The sequence below is a fragment of the Sus scrofa genome, chromosome 1 (assembly GCF_054392235.1).
Source record: "Sus scrofa isolate SSC_HxYL_T2T_F1_AM1 chromosome 1, Sscrofa_HxYL_maternal_Yorkshire_Landrace_v2.0, whole genome shotgun sequence".
Taxonomy (NCBI): domain Eukaryota; kingdom Metazoa; phylum Chordata; class Mammalia; order Artiodactyla; family Suidae; genus Sus; species Sus scrofa.
Genome location: NC_139383.1, coordinates 216297583 through 216322500, shown reverse-complemented (window position 1 = coordinate 216322500; position 24918 = coordinate 216297583). Strand labels below are relative to the sequence as shown.

The window sequence follows — 24918 nt, the reverse complement described above, 5'->3', positions numbered from 1 at the left end:
CCAAGAGGATTTGGGTTGCTTTTTGGAGAATTGTTGTTCAAGATGTCAGTTTCTCTGATATATATATATACATATATATATATATATATATATACATATATATATATATATATATGGTATTTTTATATGCACACATATTACAGATTTTAGACACACATGTTTAATCTATGCTTAATTTTCTATGAGGTAGTTGGGAAGGAACTATGTCTTTTGCTGAGATATGTCCCTTTTAATTATTTTTCTTTTGCAATATTACCTGTTGATAGGTTTGGAATTTAAAAATTTCTTAAATGTATATGAAGTGCTTACCTAAAACTAGGCACTCTGATACTTTTCCGTAACTGCTAGTTATTATTATTTTAATAAAGTAGTAAACAAATATAATTTAATTAAAACTTAATAGGACAAAACCATTTAACTTAAAATTCTTTGCAATTGTGATAGCTATGAAAAAATTTCTATTTATTAGGCATTGTTCACTTAGCCTTCATTGTAACAGTGCCATGCAATGTTGCTTGATAGTTGTACATGACTAGGTATTGAACTTATATAATGTTTTTGTAGTAATTTGACACAGCATTTAAAAGCTTCACTTCTTCCCTCTCCTCCTACTCTATATTTTGGCAGAACTTTTTGATCAAAATCACCTCTGTGGGGAGTTTCCACTGTGGTGTAGTGGGTTAATGATATGAAATTGTCTCTGTGGCAATGACAGTTCATCCCTGGCCCAGTGCAGTGGGGTTAAGAAGGATCTGGTATTGCTGCAGTTGTGGCGTAGGTCACAGCTGCATCTTGGATTTGAGCCCTGGCTCGGGAACTTCCATATGCTGCAGGTATGGCTGAAAAAGAAAAAAAGAAAAAAAAATGCCTCTGTGAATCAATGTGAAAAATAAGTTATGTATTAATAATGACCAATTTAAAGAGATTAAGTCTAATTGGAGACATTTGGATACAAACTCCACTGATGATTTCTTATCAGATTATCTATGGTCTAGCACCATACCATTATCTTCCAAGACTGTAAATGAAAAGGTGCAAAAGGATTTTTAATGCTAGAAAAAAAAGTTAATTTATAAAAATACTAATATTTTTAAGCAAGAGTAGTTAAATTTTCAAAGATTCTAAAAACTTAAATTTAAGGGCAGACAAGGAATTGTCTTGCTAAGCCTGAAAGCAACACTTAAAAAGGATAAGGATAAATAAGGATATATGAGGTTATATAGGTATTCTAGTATATATAAAATACATGTAACAATTATATTTGTAATTATTAAGTTTAAAAAGCAAGTTAAGGATGCCCCCTGGAGTGACCTGACAAACACTACTTTGGTAGTGGAGTCAGGTTCAATGTTAGTAGTCAAATCATGTTGATACTATGCACTCTTGATGTGATATGGTGAAAATGGCACTTTACTTCTGTGATCTTCCTCCCCAAAATTCATAACCCCAGTCTAATCATGATAAACATAGACAAATTCTAATAGAGGGACATCCTGCAATATACCTGAATAGTACTTCTCAAAACAGTCGATGTCATCAAAAATAAGAAAAGTCTCAGAAACTGTCCCAGACAAGAGTTGCTGACATGACAACTGAATGCAATGTGGTGTCGTGGATGAAATCCTGAAATAGGAAAGGACGTTATGTAAAAACCATGGGAATTAGAATAAACTAGAGGCTTCAGTTAAAAATGATGTATGAAAATTAGTTCATTAATTTTAATAAATGTACCATATTAATTTAGTTATTGAACTGAGTGTGTGGGGGTGGAAGGCAAAGGATAACTTGGTATAGTATCTGCTCAGTTTTTCTGCAAATATAAAGCTGTTTTAAAAAAGAAAGTCCCTGGAGTTCCTGTGGTAGCTCAGCAGAAACAAATCTGAGTAGTGTCCATGAGGACTCAGGTTCGATCCCTGCCCTTGCTCAGTGGGTTAAGGATCCAGTGTTGCTGTGAGCTGTGGTATAGGTTGCAGACGCAGTTCAGATCTGGCATTGCTGTGGCTGTGGTGTAAGCCAGCAGCTACAGCTCCTATTTGACCCCTAGTTGGGGAACCTCCAAATACCACAAGTACAGCCCTATAAAGCCAAAAAAAAAAAAAAAAAAAAACAGTCTGTTAATAAAAAAAGTAGGTTAAAGGGCAGAATGACAATGATTTTCCTTTTCTCTTTAAATTCTGGTATACAGAATTTACATCCCAAATTTATCCTCATTGAACTCTGAGAGATGAGATTATAGAGAAATTTTTATCTGTATTTCCTCTATCTATACTGAAATTTTTATGCTGAACTTTTTGTCCCTTTTATTTGCAGAAAAAAATTACATTTTAAGAAATAGTGACATTATAAAAAAAATTAAAGAAATTCAGATATGTATGAAAAACTTTGCATGTAATACCTTCACTCAGAAATAACAATTTCATGATTTGGTTACGTTGTTTCTATACTACAGTATACTATATCTTTCTGTAACCTGCTTTCCTCACTTAACAGTTTATCATGGATATCTTTCTGTATTAACCGTCAACAGAGAACATTTGTGTGTTCATGGTTCATATTTCAAAATTTCCTAGGAAATCTGTAGCAGCTGATACTCCCACTACTAAGTCCTCAAGACAAAGAGGTCATAAGCTGAGATTGGCTAGCATTTTACAATTAGATTTCCCTTAGAAATTTGAATCCCTCCCTTCTCTTGAAAAAAAATCAGTAGATCTAGCAGTAATGGGCCATATTCCTCTATCAAAACAAGTGGCTGGAGATAAATAGCTACTGCCCCAAATACCTTCCTTACTCCCTCAAAATGAGGCTATCATTTTGACATTTCATTTTGCTTACACTTGTAAAAATGGTTGTTTTAAGAGAAATGTGAAATACTTCTTGTGCACATAGTCTAGCAAAAGTGATAAAAGGCAAGATAATGAGAGAGAGAAAGAAACTGGAAGCAAGCATAGATTTCCTTGTGGAAGTAGAAACTGTATCTACAAGTTCAATGTGTATACAAAATGTCTCTGTTGAATAAATTCTAAAGATGTAATTTAAAAACAAACTAAACACACTTATTTATGTTACGACTACTGTGTTCACTTGCATTAATCACTACTTTTATAGTATTTTATTACTGAAGTTCTGTTATTGTTTACTGAGGAATTTTAAAAGAATAATGCCTAAATATGAAATCTTTTATTATTATAGTGGCAATATCCACTGTTGGAGAATTTCTAATATCATCATGAATATTTTAATTATTTATCATTGTATCTTGATGGAATGTTCATGTATTTATGTTCTTATCTATTACATTATAACCCAGTGATGACTTAGAAAACTTAGAATAGATTACTTATTAGATATGCCAATAAACTGAAGTTGTTTTTCCTGCTTTTTTCTTAATTTTTGTTTGGTCTTGAACAATTTATTTAAAATTTATTGCTAAATGATGGGATGTTAATATATTCTTTAAATTTTTATTTAACAAAACCTTGACAAGAGCAGGTAGCCTTTGTAAATTGTTCAGATTTGCAGCCCAATCAAAAGAAATATTTATCAACATCATAAATTTGGTTACAAAAGAGAAGGGAAGAATAAAGAAAAACCATGCAGTGGTTAAAAGGAAGAGGAAAGAATAGGGCAAAGTCCTTTAGATTTTGAAAGAAAAGTACCTAAGGTATTTTTAATTTGTTGTTCAGTGCAAGCTAGAAGAATCAGTATTATTGTTAAGTGTGGTAACAGTACAATATAAACAATACCTTGAGGAAAATATTTAGTAGTGTGATAGAATCAAGATTGGGAAACAAATCAGGTGATTTTATGTATGATGAAAGTGTAATAATATAAATCAAAGATGATCCCTCTCATTATAAAATTATAGATTAGAATTAGGAAAAATCTGCCAATCCCCTAAAAAGAGAAAATGGTAGTCAAAACCAGAAAAGGATAGTATTTCTCATTGTTGGTTCAGAAAAGTTAAACATACGTGTTTTTCTTATAACCTTAAGGAATATCATTTAGGAAGGCTGGAGCTCTCCACATTTTTTTTTTTTTTTTTTTTTTTGTCTGTAACAACAACAATTTTTTTACTTTTTAAATGACACTATTTTCAGGGATCTATATTAATAATTTTAGAATCGTAACATCTGATTTTGCTGAAAATCAACGAAAATTTTGTTTTCACTATGATGTGTAAACAGAGTAGTTACTTTGAAATAGTGTTTATGCATAGATTTTAATATTCTCAAGTATATTCTGTCAAGATGGTGGTAGAATTTTGTGCAATACTAGTTTTCAATGAATATGTTTCCTATAAGCTTAGTTTTCCTGTGATTTCTTTTGTTAAAAATGTGGTGCTTAACATTAACAGTTTATCTGACATGAGAATAAACTTCAAAGGAGGATATTGTGAACTCTGTTGACTTTAAGAAGTATTGGAGTTCTTTATTAGTACATTAAAAGTTAACTAGACCTGTAATTCCATTGGCTTCCTTTCCCCAGGTTTACATTCAATGGTTTTGCACTGAGTTTTTCCTGAGGAAATACATATGTATATAATCATTAATTTGAAATAATTAATTTATAGATGGGTGGTGTATATCATGTGTCCATGCTTTAAATTTTTCTCCTGCAAATCTGTATAACATTATTATTACTGAAAATATTTATACAGAATCTTGATTATTTTATTGAAAAATGCCATCCTATAAGGATGATAGAAGCTTAGCCAATGCACATTTAGTTTATTATTGAAATGAAATGTTCTTTCTTGGGATACTTATGATATATATGATGTAATACTATTTATAAATATTGGCACATATGTGTAAATAATATAGAATACAAATGTATTTTCTTAAATAGGTTTCTCAACAGCCATCTTTATCGAGCTTAGAAACCTTAATGGTCTCACAGAAGTCTGAAATTGAGTATTTACAAGAAAAATTGAAAATAGCAAATGAAAAACTGTCAGAGAACAGATCTACCAACAGGGGTTCCTCAGAGAAGAGCATCTTGACAAGTGCTGAAGGGAAACATAAGGTAGGGACATTTTGTCATTTTGTGAATTTGTCATGATATGGCTGGCAAGACAAGTGGTGGAGTTAAAAAACAGTAGCATTTACTTCTCTGCTTTTTTTCTGGAAGCTCATAAAGATTTTATATGTCAGACGTTTTATAAAATCATGTTTGGGAGTAGCGAGTTTTCCCTTTTTGAAGACTGAATAATACATGTTTAATTAACTATATTAATAGTGCTATGCCTCTTGTGCAGTAAATTAACATTCTTATAGTAAAAGTTTTAATAAGTATCCCTTATATATCTAATCAATAGGTAAATTAATCTAATAGTAAAAGGTTTTAATAAGTATCCCTTATATATCTAATCAATAGATAAATTAATCTAAGTAGAAGTTTTGTGATATTAGTCCTTAACTCAATTTTCTAATTTTAATTAGAAGAAAAATATATCTTACTGTTTCTATTTTACTCAGATGTGGTATTTAAAAATACTGCTCATGTGGAATATAAACTATAAAATGGAACGTAACATTAATATGTGAGGTTATATATTTTCAGATTTAAAGGTGTTGCAGTGGAGAATAATAAGTGAATTTATTTTGTGGCATTGTTCTCATTTATGTCTCAGTGTTTCCTTTTTGTAGTATTTTTACATATTCCTGTTATGCTGTAAAAGATTCTATGAACATTGACTAATATAAGAATTTCAAATATCATGTCATAAATATATTTTTCTATGTACATTGAAATAAACTTTTCCTAAAAGTAAGGCATTTTAGACATATGTTTCTCATACTTTTTACTTCAACAGTAGAAAATTTAAAAGTAGAAAACCATGTTTTCAAGATAATTTTTTAAAATTCTTTTCCTTTTTTCGTATGAGTAGGACAAGCTTTCTTAATGAAGGAAATACTTAAAATAGACCCATGTTTCTGTGGCATTCTTATTTATTCCCTCTAATATTATTTGTAATTTTCAGAATGACAAGCTTTATTTAACTGTGTGTATGCGTGTATTTAAACATTACTGCATGATTTGTTTCTTGCCATCTTAGAGTAGTTTCACAGCATTGAGCTTTATCTAAATGAAAGAAAACATTCCTAAAATTGAGAGACATTATAGGGCCTAATTTGTTTGTGTGCTATATTACTGAAGTTTAAAAATGTACTGCTTTGATGTTTCATTGCTTTTAACAAAAGTCAAGAAAATGAGAGGGATGTTTTGAACAAAATTTTCCTTCATTTTCATAAGGATATGGAGTAAGTCTGAACAATATGTTGCCCAGCTTAATAGGTGCTTTCACATATTCCTTCTCCAGATTGGTATATGAAGCTGTACATAATATAAACACACATTCTTGTCTCTAGTTAGCCACATTATAGTTAATGACCATATGGTCATTATGGTATAAGATCTACTGTCTGTTGTATTTATATTCCTCAAGCATATTGTTCCTTCAACTTCACAGTGTGTTAAACTATTTCAAAGGGAAAAAAATTCTTTCCCTCTTGTTTCTGGTTGTCCTATCAAGTGTAACCTTGGACCCTTATAGAGCAATTAGACCAGCCTCTATCCCCTCCTTTGTAATGAGGTTTCTTGCATTTCTGAGTCTATAACCCTTTAGTCTTCCCTAATGGGACATCATTATTCTGAAAGAAACAATGTAAATGTAAATGAATATTCTCATTAACGAGTCACAGAGAAACCTTTAGCGGTAGCACTGTGGTAATTCCGCTTGTTATTTCTCTGGTATTCCATGCAGGATTTTTTTTTTATATAATTCATTATTAGTATTCAAAATTACTTGTTCTTTAATTTTGCATGTCTTTCATAATCCAGTGTTCCAACTAGTTCAACCATGTCCTTGTTTTATTCTCGAGGAACCACCTGTGAAACGTTCAAGGTCTTTGTCCCCAAAGAGCTCTTTCACAGACTCAGAGGAGCTAAAGAAGCTGAGGAAAGCTGAAAGGAAGATTGAAAACTTAGAGAAGGCACTACAACTGAAGGTGAACATTAAATCATTCCTTTAGTAATAAACTTGCATAGGTAAAGATATACTAAAGTAAACATTCATTTCACAAATTACTGCCTATCATTTATCTTTCCTGAATTTAATTACATGTATAAAAATGTGCAATCAGTCTAGTTCTTAAAATTTCTGAGGATCATAAAGTAATAAGTTTGCTACATGATAAGTAAATATTTATTCACTAAATTAAAATTATTGAAATTTGTAAAAAAATTTCCTTAAAATTTAGTAGGGACTGTTTTGACTTAATATTGCGGATAAATTTCTTAGTTTCTCAGAGGCAAAATAGGACTACAGCAAATGGAAAGAGAATTTCTTGTGGTTCTTTATATATAATAAACATATACAAAGAAAAGTGAGTTAACAAATATGCTAACCTAACTAAGACCACTTAAAATTTTGCTTTATAAAAAAATTACATAGTCAAAGTGGTAAATAAATGTCACTTTTTTACATTTCAACTGAATTTATCTCATAATACATGGCATATGAGTCATTGTTCTACCAATATTTAAGAAGCATGTACCTCAGTTGCCTTATCTTTGAGATTATACTTTCCATCTCATATTTTGTGAATTATCTTTTTCAGAAGAAGTCAGTTGTGCATATTGAACCAATTTTATGTGACTGTATTGAGGGCTTTAATTTTTTTGTGAATTTAATTTGGCTAGATTTGTCATTCTTCATTCACAGCTATCCAAAGGCCTGCATTTTTTGAGATTTATCATGTAGTTGAATCTTGCATAGTTTTATAACAGTCTATGACAAGCCCAATTTACACTTGTTTATAATCCAATATATTTAAAGCATAAAATCTTTGTCATATATATTACCCTTAGGGGGAAAAGTTTTGACTTAACTCTACAGCAAAATATAGTTTAGAGATATAGGTAACCATAAGCTACAATTAATAGTTGTTTTCTTCCTTTTCACTAAACATTGTGTAAATGTATATTTATTCAGAGTTAAATATTAGTTCTAAAACAAAAATTATCATATATTGTTTCTCCTAAAAATAAAATGATCAGATGACCTCAGTTTACTACTAGAAATTTATACATCAAGAGTTTTTTTGCTCATTAGTTTACTCAGTAACTTATTAGCTAATGCAGTAGTCACTTGTTGCACAATAGGAGAAAAAATAATGCTAAGTAGTTAGAATCAGTGTATTAGTGTAAATGTGGGGGTAGCATAGGATATTATGGACATATTTAAGAAGCCATCATCCTCCTTTTGCATAATTTCTCTGGGTTCTCCAAAGTCCAATCTTTTGATGACTCTATAGTCATCAAGTTGCAGACCCAGGAGAGCTAGTGGTATAGTTCTAGTCTTTGAGTCCAAAGGCCTAAGAACCAGGAGAGTTGATGGTATAAGTCCCTGCCCCAGTCTGTGACTGAGTCTGAAGGCAGGAGGTGGGAAACCAGTGTCCCAGCTTAAGGACAAGCAAGCAGAAAGAAAGAAATTTTTCTTACTCAGCCTTTTAGTCTATTTAGGTCTTCATGGGATTGGATAAAGGCTATCACATTGGGGTGCACAGTATACTTTATTCGGCCTATTGACTCAAATATTAATTTCATACAGAAATTCCCTCATAGATACACCCAGAAATAGTGATTAAGCAAATATCTGGACAGTTAACATAGAAAATTAACAATTACCTATCCCTCATTTGGCCCCAAAAGTCTATGGGTCTTTTTTTAGTGTTTTGTTTTTGGCAGGAAGGGATAGAACAGTTCAGACACTTTTAGATCTATTATACTTCCACCTCTTGAATCTCTTTTTTCAAAGAGTAGTCTCAGAAGCATTACACTAATTTATTTCCTTATTTCTTTTTTTCTAACAAAAGTTCTTTTGGATGAGGCCTCAAGTTTATTTTTAGAGTAAAATAATTTTCCACAGAATTTCTTTTTCACTTATCTTTTTCTGTATTCCTCTTTCAAGTTAATTGATGATAATCATAAATTTCAAATTGCACTCAAGACATATGGAAGTTTCCAGGGTAGGGGTCAAATCAGAGCTGCAACTGCCAGCCTACACCACAGCCATAGTAATGCAGGATCTGAGCCACATCTGTGACCTACACTGCAGTTCACGGCAATGCCGGATCCCCAACTCAGACCCACTGAGTGAGGCCAGGCATTGAACCCTTATCCTCATGGATACTGGTCGGATTCGTTTTCTGCTGTGCCACAGTGGGAACTCCTGAAGTGCCTGTTTTCTTTTACAGATTTGCAAGGTAAAGGGAAAATGGGAGCAATATTTTTTCTTGCATTTTATCATTTAATAGGGAAGGATTTCTTATTTTAAAGGAGCAAGATAGTTGAATGAAAAAGGTACCATAATCAAGAACATGCTTAGCAGAAGAAATAGGTAAGCAAAACCTAAAGCAACTCCAAGGAGAGTAATTTAGCCCAGGGTACTTTTTAATTTACAACCTGTCTTAGTAAGTATAACTGTCATATTTAGTCAAGACAGATGACCTGTTTGTATTTTCTCCAATATTACATTATAATATTAATATTACTGCTATTACTCAAGTGCATGTGAGTATAAGGAGTTAATGATGTGTTTGTCTTAGTTTCCTAGGGCTCTTATGACAAACTACCATAAACTGACTAGTCTAGAAGAACAGAAATGTATTGTCTCAAAGTTCTGGAAGCTAGAAAACTCCAAAATCAAATTGTTGATGGGGTTAGTTCCTTCTGAAATCTGTGTGGGAAAATCTGTTCCATTCCTCTCTCAGGTGTTCTGTGGCTCATAGATGGCCTTCTCCCATGTCTCTCTCTGTCTAAATTTCTTCTTTTTATGAAGACCAGTCATGTTGGATTAGGACCCACTCTCCCTCATTTTAACTTGATTACCTCTATAAAGATCCTCTCTCCAGACAGAATCACACTCTGAGATAGTAGGGGTTAGTACTCCAATGCATTTTTTTGGGAGAGATTTGTTTTAACTTGTAACAGTGTCTTATGGTTTTTAAAATACATTGGGGTCATGGTACTCCTTTTGAAGACCATTCTCCACTAATATATGTTGATTTTTTGTCATGGCCTTTCCCATGTTGGTATTCTTTTGAATATTGCAAAGCCGGAGGCTGATGGGATCCTGACAAACAGAAATGCTCTGTGTTCTGAAGTTCCTGCCATGGCACAATGGGTTAAGAATCGGATTTGGATCACTGCGGAGGTGCAGGTTTCATCCCTGGCCCAGTGTAGTGAATTAAAGGATCTGGTGTTGCTGTAGCTGTGGCTTGGATTCAATCCTTGGCCTGAGAACTACCATATGCCAAGGATTCAGCCATTAAAAAAACAAAAACCAAAAAACGTCTGGGCTCAATTATGTAAGCAGTAGATTAAATCTATTTTGGTGAGCCTTTAACATAGCGATTTGCCTTGTGAATCTCTAGGAAGGTATAAATACCTTACTTCCCAGATTTACTTGATTATACCTATTAATATTTCCCAAGTGACTGTTGTTCCATGGAAGATACTGTTGGAAACACTAAACTAAAGACAAAAGACATGCTCCATGGCATGACAGGTAACTTTAGGATCCCAAACTGATCACCAAGGTAGATTGAAGGGAGAGAAGGAGGCACTAAGTTTTCAGGAGCCTATAGTACATATGTATATAAACTTTGGTCACCTGTTCTTTATTATATTAGCATAGTCATGCATATTATTCTAATACTATATATATTTTAATATTATGTAATTGTAGAGATATAAACCCATTATTTTACTCAGCTTTCTTTTGTGGCTAGTTGTACCTGTTTTCAAGATGGGTAACTAATGTTGTAATTATGGAAGTGATGAATGCTACTATTATAAAAATCCTACCCATTACCAAATTCTGACTTTATGGATATAGTGAACTAAAAACTTAAAAAGTATAATTTGGATGTCATTGCATCAGAGCTTTATGAAATTCACTATCCTTGAGATTACTTAAGGCTCTGAGTCCCCGCTTTACTGACTTTCATGCATTTGGCAACTAGATTCTGTTAGTACTTTTCTGTGCCATTTAATAACATCAATATGTCCTTTGAATACAATTTATATGACCTTCACTTTTCAGTGCTCTAAGATGCATAAAATTTATACATTCTGCTGAAATTAAACATCCATGGAATCCTTGGTATTTTATAAAATGTTTTTTAAACTTAAAAAACCTTACTATCATTTTCTGAAGATTGAGCTACTGTATTATTGATAGTATGCTTGGTCTTAGTTTGCCTTATGCCTGTCAAGAACTTTGAGCAAACTAGAAGATTCAGTCAAGAATCATTTCTGTTCTTATGAACTCAGAAATAGAATTACAAACATCATTGAGGAAAGTCAGTTAATACAACTTTCCTATTTTCTGTTTTCTAATATTTTAGTCATTGAGACTTGTTTGTACATAGAAGTTAGAGCCTCTAGTTTAGCTACTTTAATTGCAAAATACATGGAATTGCTTTGTAAATATTTTATTGAATGATCTAATAAATAGACCTAATTCAGTAATTGCCCATGTGATATTTTTGGATGTGTCCTATAGGAAAGTGTAGTAATTAGTGATATTAAATGTATTTTTCAGTCTTAATAGTTGATTTTCTTGTAAGATCTTTGAGGATAATATTTTCCAAATGATACACTATTGTTTAGACTTAAAGAATTATAATCCAAGCCATAGTTAACTTGTATATGTTAGAATATTATAAAAAAGCATTTTGATAATTCTTTGTAAACATTTCTTGTGAGATATCCAACTTTTTTTTGGGGGGGGTGCTTTTTAGGGCTGTACCCGGGGCGTATAGAGGTTCCCAGGTTAGGGGTTGAATTAGAGCTGTAGCTGCTGGTCTATGCTACAGCCACACCAACCTGGGATCTGAGCCACATCTGCAACCTACATCACAGCCCATAGCAACACCAGATCCTCAACTGACTGAATGAGGCCAGGGATTGAACATGGATATTAGTCGGGTTCTTTAACCACTAAGCCACAATGGGAACTCCTGAGATATCCCACTTTTGACTGAAGATTTCAGCCAACATTTATTCTTTTTTTTTATTATTATTCTTGCAGTTAAATAGGGAAAATGTTTTTCTTTGAGCTATATATGATCTCACTATCTATCTTATATTTACATTTTTATACAATTTTATTGTTTATATTTGAAATACACCCAGGGAACAGTAGTCTCTAGGATCAATTTAACCCATGTATCACAGTTTTTTGTTTTTTTGCTTTTTAGGGCTGTACCCGCGGCATATGGAAGTTCCCAGGCTAGGGGTTGAATCGGAGCTACAGCTGCAGGCCTACACCACATCCAGAGCAACGCAGGACCCATACCACATCTGCGACTGATACCACAGCTCACGGCAACACCGGATCCCTGACCCACCGAGTGAGGCCAGGGATTGAACCCGCATCCTCATGGATACTAGTTGGATTTGTTTTCGCTGTGCCACAAAGGGAATCCCATGTATCACAATTTGATAACAGTTTTCTCAAAGCACAAATCTATGGATGAAACTCCATTTTTAAATAATTAACATTTTAATTTGTCTATATATGGATTTACCAAATAATATTCAGTTTGATTTTACTTGTAATAGTTTGGATTTTAATGATTTTATAAGAATTATGTTTTATACAAATTTATAAGAATAAAAAATTATGTAAATGGTTAAGAGTTATAAGAATTATGTAAATAGTGCTAGGTGTAATAAATTACAAAGCATGTAAAAGTAAAGCAGAAAGCTTACTTAAAACAAGTTTTTCTATAATCACTACCTAATGGGAGGAGCCACTTATTTCAATTACTATAGGAAAACAGAAACTAGTTACTAATATTGAATATATTATGCTAAAGTTTTAGGAATCAGAAATGTTCACATTAAGTGCTTTGGTTAACTACTGTGCCTAATATAGAGCCTGGCACATTGTGAGTGACATGTAAGACTCAGGAAATTTTTATTAAGTCTTAATATTTGGTTTATTAGCATAGTATAGTTGACTTCTATTTGAGAATTAAAGAAAACATTGGGTATAATTTCAGTGAATAGTGGTAGCTAGGGCAGTACTAAGAAAACATGAAAATAATGACAGTGCTATCAATAAGAAACTCAAATTATTCCATTAATTCAACAGAAGATTATTGTGAAAGGTAATGGAAAAAATTTGAGTATCCTATTAATTTTTACTTCTTGGTCAATCTTTTACGTTCCCTTTACGCAGAGTTTCTAGGGACTCCAACAGACTTAATAATTCCAAAACATTGGATTTGCATGTAATAATTTTTAAGAAATTCATCCTAAAATGAGAGTTTATGGGGAAGGACTTTGGTTCAATGAAGAATAATTACAGAAAGCTATTTTAGAATTATCTAACAAAGTACTCAATTAATAAATTTATTTTAAAATTATATTTGGACATGAGTCTTTTCTAATGCCTGTAAATTTATTGTAATTATTAATAAATTTATATTACTGTTCAAATTCCTAATAAGTTTTATTAGTTTGTAACGAATCCTGATAAATATATTTAACTTTTTTCATTTATGAGAAGATATTATTATTCTATTAGATTAATTTAAATTACTTATTTTACATATTTAAGAATATAAAATTTATTTGTCAAAGAAACCAGATTGTTTACCAACAGTTTGGGAAACTTAAAGTCAAGGTATATCATTCTTTATGTCTTACCAGAGGAGATATAAATAACTTCTATTTTGAAGATGGAGAAATTGATACACACTGAATTTTAAGTAGCCCTGTCAAAGTAAAATTTAGTAACTAAAGCAAAAGGACCTGAACTCTCATCAGCACTTAACACCCAGCATGTCATAGACTATTAACATATGGTTCTTCAATTGAAACAAATAAAATTGAATTCAGTATCCTGAATTTTTAAACATGGTTTTAAACTATGCTACTTTTTTTAGCAAGTAACTATGCAGTGACTGTGTTTGTGTATCTTCTAAAACTTTTTGGGGTATCATTTATTCTGATTTCCCCTGTTAAGTGATGCCATTTTCATGATTTTTCATCAAGTACTTTCTATATGGCATAGAGATCACTTGGTATACACAGGGCTCAAGTACTTCCTAATAATTACTTAAGAGAATTGTTAAAGTTATCTTACTAGTTATATATTCAAAATAGAATGACAAAATATCCATAGTGTTGAGAGATAGAATAATGCAGACTATAAAGTATTAGCTCACTGTCAAGATTAGAAACAGTAAATTTGGCTTCTAAATGATAAGAGCATCGGTGTTAATACTTGAGAAGAGGACAGAGTTTGTTCCTCTATAGGGCAAGCACAGTTTGCAGAGCTTTACCTACATGTTAGCTTATTTAGTTTAGTTGTCATAATATGAATTTCTGTGTTTTTCTCCATATTCTGTAGTAAAAGAAATTGAATTAATTTAAATAGTAATCTTAAGATTATGCAGCTAGGAGTTCTCGTGGCTCAGCAGTTAACGAATCCGACTAGGAACCATGCGGTTGTGGGTTCGTTCCCTGGCCTTGCTCGGTGGGTTGGGGATCCGGTGTTGCCATGGCCCTGGTGTAGGTGTAGGTTGCAGATGCAGCTCGGATCCCGCGTTGCTGTGGCCCTGGTGTAGGCTGGCAGCTACAGCTCCGATTCGGCCCCTAGCCTGGGAACCTCCATATGTCATGGGAGCAGCCCTAGAAATGGCAAAAAGATAAAAAAAAAAAAAAAAAAAAAAAGATTATGCAGCTAACAAAAGAAAGCTCCAAGAATGGAATTCAGATCTTTTTGGCTGCCATGTGCCCACTAATTTCATTTTACTGTAAATAATACTAGAGAGTACTTGGTTACTTGCACCGAATAAATATAAAACTTCTTCCATACAGAAAATGAGAAAGAGTTTAAAAAACAAATTTTGAAATTTTCAAGGGTAAAATTTTAACATGTTACTTATTTTTCTTTGAGAAACTGTTTATAAGCAATATAAATACATCCCCTGAGGACTGAAAATTTGGCCTTTGTAAGTTTATTTTGTGGTTATGTTGAAAAGTGAACATTTATGCATGTGATCTACTTAAAACATTTAGAAGTCATTGACTATCATTGTTTAATTTGGTAATGTTTGGACTGTGTATTCTGTAACCTCTTGAAGAGCTTTCCCATTTCAGTCCTTCATGGTTCAATCCAAAATGTTAAACTATGTCACTCTAACATAGGTCCAAGCTGATTTTCTTCCTCCTGTGTAATCTTTGTGCATTATAACAAACTATTTATAAATCTGTGGGCTAAAGAACTGGTGTTATTATGATTAGTGTCCTTACACTAATTGTATGTGCACTTAAATCTAACCAAATAATTATGCTGTATGTATGGACAAATCCTGGTGTTGAAAAAGGGAAAAAATTATATAAGACTGGTTCATAAATGTGTGTATGTATACTAATTAAAAAGAGAAAGGAATGAAACTAATTTGTTGGTAAAATTTTGAAATTACTTAGGCAATTTTTAAAAATGCAGGGAGTGCCTCAAATTTATTAAATAAACCTGTGATGTTAGGAATTCTTTTTCTTCTGCTTAAATAATAATTACAAATTCATTCATATTTATATACTATTTTCTTTCAAATTTCATATTTATATAGGTAGCTTTTTATTTGTAACATTGTTCTAATACTTTCTTCAAACTTGTATACTTGCTTTTTTGTGTTCTACAGAGCCAAGAAAATGATGAGCTAAGAGATGCCCATGAAAAACGCAAGGAAAGGCTACAGATGTTACAGACCAACTACAGAGCAGTAAAAGAGCAATTAAAACAGTGGGAAGAAGGCAGTGGCATGTGAGTTACATAGCTCATAAAGGCATTTCCCTAAATATTAAATGAAATGGAGTAGCATCGTATAGGTACTTTAATGGCTTTTGTTTGATTTTAAAGAAATTATTTGATAGTCATATCTTTATTGAGGATTTAAAAATAGAGAATATGATAAATGAAAACAGCAATATGCTAGCAATAACAGTCATTTTTGGAAATCATTAGCATAGGTGATTGTGAATTATTGTATATATTTTTAATATCTATAAAGTAACTTAATAAAAGTATATAACTTAAAGCAAAAAGTAGTTCATATCCATATGATGAAAAACTACTTTAAATGAAATTGGTGTTACAATGTATATAATTCAAAAAGATTTAAATTTTAATTGGAAGCTATGAGAAATACGAAATTCATATATATAGTTAACTATCTTAAAACTCTTTCAACCTAGTATGCAATTGAAAATCTTTACTATCCATCAGTTTGTTCTGCAGCTTATCTGAATGAATTGGCGGTCTCAGTTCAATTGCTCTGAACAGGTGTTCAGATCTTGGTTAGTTGTAAGTGGCTCCCCTGTTAACAGTATCAACAGAGGGCAAAGGACTGAATGAGTACAGAAAATCTACTACCCTCTCATCTTTAGAGATGGATCCTTTAGGGCAATGTTGATGATACACATTGGTCGGTTCTGTAGAGAAATACTGTTTCTAAATTGGCCAGTACAGCACTTTCACAAAATAAAAATGAAGAGTTTGTTTTATGTATAGAAAATTAAAACATAAAGGGCATTTGGCATGTTTTGGAGATAATTGTCACATCTAATTTTTTCCTTTGAAGAATGAAAAGCGTTCACATTGCTTGTCAGTAAAGCAATGATACGTCTCTTTGTCCTGGATTTAGCCTAACTTTTTAGTAATTACTAAAAGTGTGAGGACAACTTTCTAACCATCTGAGGTTCTGATATTCACTGATAATTGCTTGTTTTAAGATAGAGCACATAAACCACATTCAGATTGGTTGGCAGCAAATTCTATATGTGTTGATTGCTTATAGTCCTTTTTTAGAAGTTGTGACAGTTCTATAGTGTATATTTTATTACTAGTAGAATGAATGAGAGCAATATACCTGAGAACATCATGTATCTGCTTCAAAATTTGCTTTCCATAGTGGCAGTTTAGTTTTTTAGGAACTCATGATTTGGGATTTTAACTTCTACATAATTATGTTTTAGGAAATTCATTCCATAAATAGTAACTTTGAATTAGAAATTTGGACAATAGATATTTTTAAATTTTAGGAAATACGTAAGTGAATTTGTATTGCAATTTGAACATGTTAAGTAAGGAGGCAATTTTATTTTAAAAATAGGATGGAAATCAGGAAAATGAAGAGAGCAGATCCTCAACAACTTCGGCAAGAAGACTCTGATGCTGTATGGAATGAACTGGCCTATTTCAAAAGGGAGAACCAGGAGCTAATAATTCAAAAGTGAGTTTCCTTTTTTTTAACAATGTGGACTTAGATAAATATTTGAGAGAAGTTTTTTTGTCTTAAAGGCCATGAGAGAAATTCCTCATAAAATTTGGAAATTCAAATAATCTGGTATTGCCACTAAAAGTAAAGAAAAAAAGACGAGCTTTTAAAATATATATATATGTATAATGCAATAACAAGTTGCACATTTGCTAGCTCTAGCCGAAACTGTATAATATGATCCAGGGATTGTGTTAATTAATGTGGCTCTCATCTGTTGGAGGTGTCGCTCTTCATTAGCCTGTATTTTAGACACTGCCGTGCTTCATTTTTGGAATGAGGTGGAGAGGGGATAACCTAGCCAGCCATCCTTGTTTGATCTCCTAGATACATACGCAATGCAGAATGCCTGAGCTCTCTTGGTTCCCTGCCCTGTCCTGCTAATCCCAGCTGAGCTCATTATGGTGTAGCCTTGCTGCTACTCTTGGAGCCAGAGCTGTCCAAGCTAATTACTGGTAGCAGCAGAACTGCCTGTTAAGGGTCTGGTATGGATCTGCTAACATGGTCCTTGGTAGTGACCTGCAAAGGGCACGAGGGAATTGCTTTCTTTCTTGCTGTGCACTGCCTGTCCTTTGGGCTTAATGCTGATCCCTCCACATAGGTCTTTTAGCTGCCCTAAGTATAAAACTTGATGAAGGATACTCATATTTTAGAAAACATACAGTTTGCTTCCTTGATCTTATAATTCACAGTCTATTATATTCAGCTTGGCAAAGAAAGAACACTTTTTTTTTTTTTTTTGGAAACAAAAAGGAGTTAGACCAACATAATTAGCCTCTTTTGCTACTTAACTGTTTTCTTCATTTAGAGTTAATTTTTGGTACTCAGACCATGCAGTATTTTTGAAAGCCTGAATGTCTTTTAGATTGCTAGAATTTAGTATCAGGTGGCAATGTAAATAAATAGCATTGAATTTTGGTAGATGTAAATTAGAATCTTACTTTATATATTATATACTAACACATGTAACTTTAGATTACTTTGTTTTCCATGTAATGAAAAACTTTTGAGGGAATGATCATATCAGATTTAAATATATATTTCCAATTCTTAAAGTGCATTATATCTTAGTATTAAATGTTTGTGGCTGATATAAAGTCTCTTATCTTGCAAATTATTTTATGCATTTTATAGATTTGTCCAAGAAATATTCCCTGATAATTTTTGATAGCTTTGTTGAGATATAATTGACAGGCCATATAATTCACCATATAAAATGAACAATTCCATGGTTTTTAGTGTATTCAAAGAGTTGTGCACCCATCATCGCAGTATGTTTTAGAACATTGTCATTACTCACTCCCCCCCCAAAAGCCCCTCACAGTTTGCCTGTAACATTCATAATCTTTCTACTGCTCTCCACCCTCTAGCTTACCACTAATCTGCTTTTTGTGTCTATAGATTTGCCAATTCTGGACATTTCATACAAATAGAGTCATACAATATGTGGTTCATAGTGACTAGTTCCTTTTCACTTAGCATAATGTTTTTATAGGTTTTATCCATGTCTTCTCTGATAATCTCGTGTGATCTTTTTGTCTCTAAAAACAAAAGTGAATTTTGGACAAAATGAATTAGCTGTGAAACCTAATCTAACTAGTTGTAAGATCTAATATATTCAAGAAATTTCAAGCAGAGGTTAGCTGAAAGTGGGGTTTATCTGGGGTTTATTTTATTCATTAATGAAATAGAACTAAAGAAAAAGTAATAAAGACCTTTTAAGAAAGTTAGGAAACCAACAGAATTGTGGTCTGTTCACTCAGCAGTATGTGTATGTTGTAAGTAGTTCTGTGAATTAAATGATGAGTCATTAATATGTGGGATTTTTTTCCCTTGAAATCTGTTTTAAATTTATTAATGTGATAACTATTTTTAAAATAGTTGTTTTTCAGATCAGTCTTAATTTATTAAAAATAGTGAAGTTTGAGTTGAGTGCTAAATAATTGATACAAACTTTAATTCATGTAATAATGTTTTTTGGGGGGAGGGTTATTTTGTGAAACATTTATTCAGTTAACAAATGTGTTTGAGTTACTGCTGTGTGACTGGCACTCTACTAGGTTAACTGAAATGAGAATATCAGACAATTTCCTACTCTTAGGGAGCTTTCCTGAAAACATGTTCATTATTATCAGTCTAATGAAATATGATGTTAAAAAGTAAACTAGAAGTATCCTGATGAAACAATAAGACTTAAGGAAACCTGGAAACATCAGTCTTTTATTCATTGAGAATTGTTTACTGATGAGGACAGAATTTTTTTAAAAAAAATTATGTATAGTACATTTTTAGAATACAGTTTTCAGAGTTCCCATCATGGTGCAGCAGAAATGAATCCGACTGGGAACCATGAGGTTGTGGGTTCGATCCCTGGCCTTGCTCAGTGGGTTGAGGATCCGGCTTAACTGTGAGCTCTGGTGTAGGTCACAGATGCATCTCGGATCTGGCATTGCTGTGGCTCTGGCGTAGGCTGGCAGCTATAGCTCTGATTGGTCCCCTAGCCTGGGAACCTCCATATGCCACAGGTGTGGCCCTAAAAAGATAAAAAGACACACAAAAAATTTAAAAATAAATAGAATACACTTTTCTTTTTTTGCTTTTTTAGGACTGCACCTGCAGCATATGGAGATTCCCAGGCTAGGGGTAGAATTGGAGCTACAGCTGCTGGGCCTATGCTACAGCCGTAGCAAAAAAAGATCCCACAAGATCCCAGCCTCATCTGCAACCTATACTACAGCTCATGGCAATGCTGGATCCTTAACCCACTGAGCGAGCCCAGGGATCAAACCCACATCCTCATGGCTCCTAGCCAGGTTTGTTCCCATTGAGCCACGAAGGGAACTCCTAGAATACAGTTTTTGGGTTATAACACATATATATATATGTATAATGTATGAAAGATTCAAGTAACTATCCCTACTATCAAGATACAAGCTAGTTCTATCATCTCAAAAGATTTCCTTGTTCTTCCCACTTGTAGTCAAATTCCCCCCACCATCCCTGACACCTGGCAACTACTGATTTGTTCTCCCTATAGATTTTCCTTTTTTTCAGAATGTTATACATGTGGAATCATGTAAGCTGTAACTTTTTGAGTCTGGCTTCTTTGACCTTTTTTTTTTTTTTTTTTTTTGCTAAATGGTATTCTATTGTATGAGTGTACTATAGTTTGTTTGTCTGTATTGTGAAGAATATTCAGGTCTTCTCTAATTTTTGCAAGTGTGAATAGGACTGCTATACATAGATTTTTGTGTGAGCATAACTTTTTGATTATCTTAGGTAAATACCCAGGAGTAGCATGGCTATATAGTCAGTGTATGTATAACTCTGTAACAAACTGCTGAACTGTTTTCCAGAGTAGCTATACCATTCTTACTTTTTTTTTTTTTTTTTTTTTTTTTTTAATGGCTGCACCTGCTGTGTATGGACGTTTCCAAGGCAGGGACTGGATCCGAGCCACAGCTGTGACCTATGCCACAGCTGCAGCAATGCCAGATCTTTTAACCCACTGCGTTGGGCCAGGGATTGAACCTGAACCTCCATAGCAACCTGAGCCTCTGCAGTTGGATTTTTAACCCACTATGCCACAGCAGGAACTCCACCATTCTTATTTGTACTAGGAATTCACATGTGCCAGTTGTTCCACATTCTGGTCAGCACTTGGTGTTGTCATTTTTTTAAGACCATTCCCATAGGTATATAATGGTATTTCATTGTGATATTAATTTGCTTTGCCTTAATAATGATCATCTTTTCACATGCTTATTTGCTGTCTTTACATCTTTTATGAATGTCACTTCAGCTCTTTAACTCATTTTAAACAATTGATTGGTTGTTAAACAAATTAAACAATGATTGTTCTTTTCATATTCTGTATGCAAATACTTAAGCAAATATATGACTTGCAAATATTTTCTCCCAGTATAGATTATCTTTTCAATTCTCTGAACAGTGTCTTCTGCATAAAGAAAGTTTTAATTTTGATAAAGTCAAATTTACCATTTTTTTTCTTTTATGGATTATGATTTTGGTGTCATATCTAATAACTTTTTCTGACCCAAAGTAATAGTATTTGTTCTGTTTTCTTCTAAAAAGGTTTATATTTAGCTTTATGATCCATTTTCAGCTAATTTTTATATAGGGTGTGAGTTATAGGTTGAAGTTCATTTTCTACAAAGGTATATATCCAGTTATATCAACATCATTTTGGTTTGTTTTTTGGCCATGCTCACGAAATGTAGAAGTTCCCCTGGGCCAGGGATCAAACCTGCACCACAGCAGTGACCTCAGCGGCTGCAGTGACAGAAGCAGATCCTTAACCTGCTGAGCCACAAGGGGGCTCCTCAAGATCTTTTTTGAAAAGACTATTGCTTTTCCAATAAATTGCCTTTGTAACTGCCAAATATCAAGTGTATTTCTGTGGGTCTATTTCAAGACTCTGTTTTATTAATATGAATTCCTGAGCTTTTGTGAACACAACATTGTCTTGATTTCTGTAGCTCTCTAATACGTCTTGAACTCAGTGTTAGTCAGCTTTATTCTTTTTCAAATGTTTCAGCTTTTCTGATCCCTTTGTGTTTCCATAAAATGTTTTAGCTACAAAAATACGTTTAAAAAATAGCTATAACTACCAAAACCTTGTAGGAATTTTGACTGAAATTATGCTAAATCTATAGATTAATTTGGAGAGGTTTAACATATTAGCCATGTGAAGTCCTCTATTCCATGAATACTTTATTTGTTGAGATTTTATTTTATCAGTGTTTTATAGTTTTAGCGTGAAGATTCTGTATATCTAATACTGTTATTAGATTTGTACCAAAGTATTTAATTTGGGGAAGCATTGTAAATAGTATATTAACTTTAATTTTCGATTCTAATTGTACACTGCTAGTGTATAGAAACAAGTTACATTTTTACATACTGACATTTTATCTTGCGTTATTGATATGTTAGTGCAAAGTTATTATTTGCTTTGTTTGTTTCCTCTGTTTCCCTCTTTCTCCATTCTTATGTGTTGCTTTCATTTTTTTTTTTTTTTGGAATTATGTTTTTATCTGTCCATAAGATTTTGGAGTATATCGCTTTGAATAAGAGATATATAATACTTTAAAAAAGTGTTTTCTTTAAGTATTTTATACACAAACCTTATTATAGTTCCATGGAATTATTTTTCCACTTCAGGAATGTAGCAACCTTACTTCTATTTGTGTCCTTTTACCCTCTCCCCTTTGTAATATGATTGTCTTAATGCTTTTCCCTAAATGCATAGAGAAACTCATTAATTACTCTTAACAATATTTGCTTCACCTGTCAAGTATAACTTTAAAACATCAAAAGAATGATAGCTTATTGTATTTATGGAATATTTAAATTTTCCCACTATTCTTTATTTTTGACCTCAAGTTTTCTTCTTTTATCATTTTCTTTCTGTTTGAAGAACTTCCCTTTAGACTTCTTTTAAGGTAGTCAACAAATTCTCTAAGTCTTCCTTTATCTAAAATGTTTCGACCTTCATTCCTAAAGGATGTTTTCACCACATAGAGAATTCTAGATTGCCAATTCTTTTCTTTGGCACTTGAAAAATGTACTACTTTTTTATGGCCTCCATGGTTTCTCATGAAAAATACATTGTTATTTGAATCACTGCTCTCTTAAAAGTGATACATCATTCTCTCTATTTGCTCGCAGTAATTTTTCCTTTGTCTTTACTATTTAAAATTTGATTATGGGAGTTCTCTTCTGGTGCCTCAGCTTAAGAATCTGGTATTGTTACTGCTGCAGCTTAGGTCGCTACTGTGGTGCAGGTTTGATCCCTGGCCCAGGAACCTCCACATGCCGTGGGTGTGACCAAAAAACAACAACAAAAAAAAAGTTTAATTATGACATGTCTTGGCATAGATTCTTTTGGGTTTAGTCTTTTTTTTTTTTTCTTTATGGCCTCCCCACAGCATATGGAGTTCCCTGGCCAGAGTATGAATCCAAGCTGGAGTATCAATTTATGCCGCAACTGCAGCAACACTGGATCCTTAACCTACTACATTGGGCTGGGGGGTCAAACCCATGTCCTTGCTACTGCAGAGACACCATCGATCCCATTGCTCCATAGTGAGAATCTCATGAGTTTAGTTTTTAGGGGATTCTCTAAGTTGTTTGAATCTCTAATTATGTACCTTTAGTTAGATTTGGGAAACTTTGGTCAATATTTGTTCATATACTTTTTCAAGCCCCACATTATCTTTCTTCTCCTCTGTGACTCTACTGATATAAGCCTTTTTGTTTGTTTGTTTTTTGGCCACACCTTCAGCATGTGTTTAGCATTCCTGGGCTAAAATGGAACCTACACTACTGCAGTGACCCAAGCTGCCCTAGTGACAAGCCAGATCCTTAACCCACCACACTACAGTGGGAACTATTGATATATGTGCTAGATCTTTTATATTGTCCTGTAGGTCCCTTAGGCTCCATTTATTTTTTTTTTTTTTCAGACTATTTTCTCTCTCATGTTCATATTGGGTAATTACCATTGTTCTGTCTTCAAGTTCATTGTTTTTTTCCTCTTTTGTTTATTATCCCTGCTATTTAGCCGATGTAGTAAGTTTTTTATTTGGGTTATTGTGTTTTTTTAATTCTAAAATTTCCACTGGATTCTTCTTTATATTTCTTATTTATTTGCTGAGGCTTTGTATTTTGTTTCAATATCATTTGTAATCATTCACTGGAGCATTTTATTCATAGCCACTTTTAACAACCTTATCAAGTAATTCTGACTTGTGTGTTATCTTGGTGGTAGCATTTCTTAATTTTTCATTCAAGGTGAAATTTTTCTTGTTCTTGGTGTGATAAGTCATTTTCAGTAGTCTCCTAGACATTTTGAATATTACAACTTGAGATTCTGGATCTTATTTAAATCTTTTACTTTAGCAGATCTCTGATGACATTATGCCTTGAAGGAGAGTGTCACATTGTTACTGCCAGGAAGGGGTGGAAGTCTTTGCTCCTAACTTGACACCTGCAGACAGCATATTGAAGGATGTGTGACGGGAGGGGTGCCTCATTACCACTTCATGGGTCTGGGAGTCCAGGCTTCTCACTTGGCCTTCACTGACAGAAAGAGCAAGGCTTTTTTTTTTTTTTTTTCCCAGTGGTGTATGGCTAGAGTAGGGATGGTTATTGTCAATAAGATTTCTATTCTGCTAGTCTGTCCCTTTCTTATTTCTTTGACTCAAGAGAGCGGATTTTCCTTTTACATTTTGTTTGTATCTTTTGGCATTTCTGGGTCATGGGTTTTCCAGTATTTAGTTGGAGATAGGAGGAAAGACGAAAGCCAAAGAATTACCACTGTGGGTTGTTTTTCTACTGTTTCTCTACTCCTAAAGTCCCTACCCTATCCTCTTCCTCTCTGCCTTTTAGAGTCTTCTTTTATTTGTTTTATGTATAGATCTTCCTTAACTAATGATGTGGTTCTGTTCTGATAAACTAATTGTAAGTTTAAAAATATCATAAGTTGAAAAAATGGATTCCCGTTGTGGTTAACAAATCTGAAAAGGAACCA

The 24918-nt window shown here is 33.1% G+C and overlaps 1 protein-coding gene across 12 annotated transcripts in view; it reads left to right on the top strand.

Annotated features, from left to right (window-relative positions):
* The window catches only part of CNTLN (centlein), a 326291-nt gene that overhangs the window by 165090 nt on the left and 136283 nt on the right, over positions 1-24918 (top strand). For 11 of the 12 annotated variants that reach the window (XM_084984605.1, XM_084984594.1, XM_084984632.1 and 8 more), the window contains 4 exons: positions 4849-5025; positions 6885-7010; positions 15729-15850; positions 17199-17318. In XM_084984605.1, coding sequence (XP_084840731.1) covers positions 4849-5025; positions 6885-7010; positions 15729-15850; positions 17199-17318 — 545 coding nt within the window. Of the gene's footprint in view, positions 1-627; positions 834-4848; positions 5026-6884; positions 7011-15728; positions 15851-17198; positions 17319-24918 lie in introns of those variants that run through there. The other variant, XM_084984637.1, reaches the window with a different exon arrangement.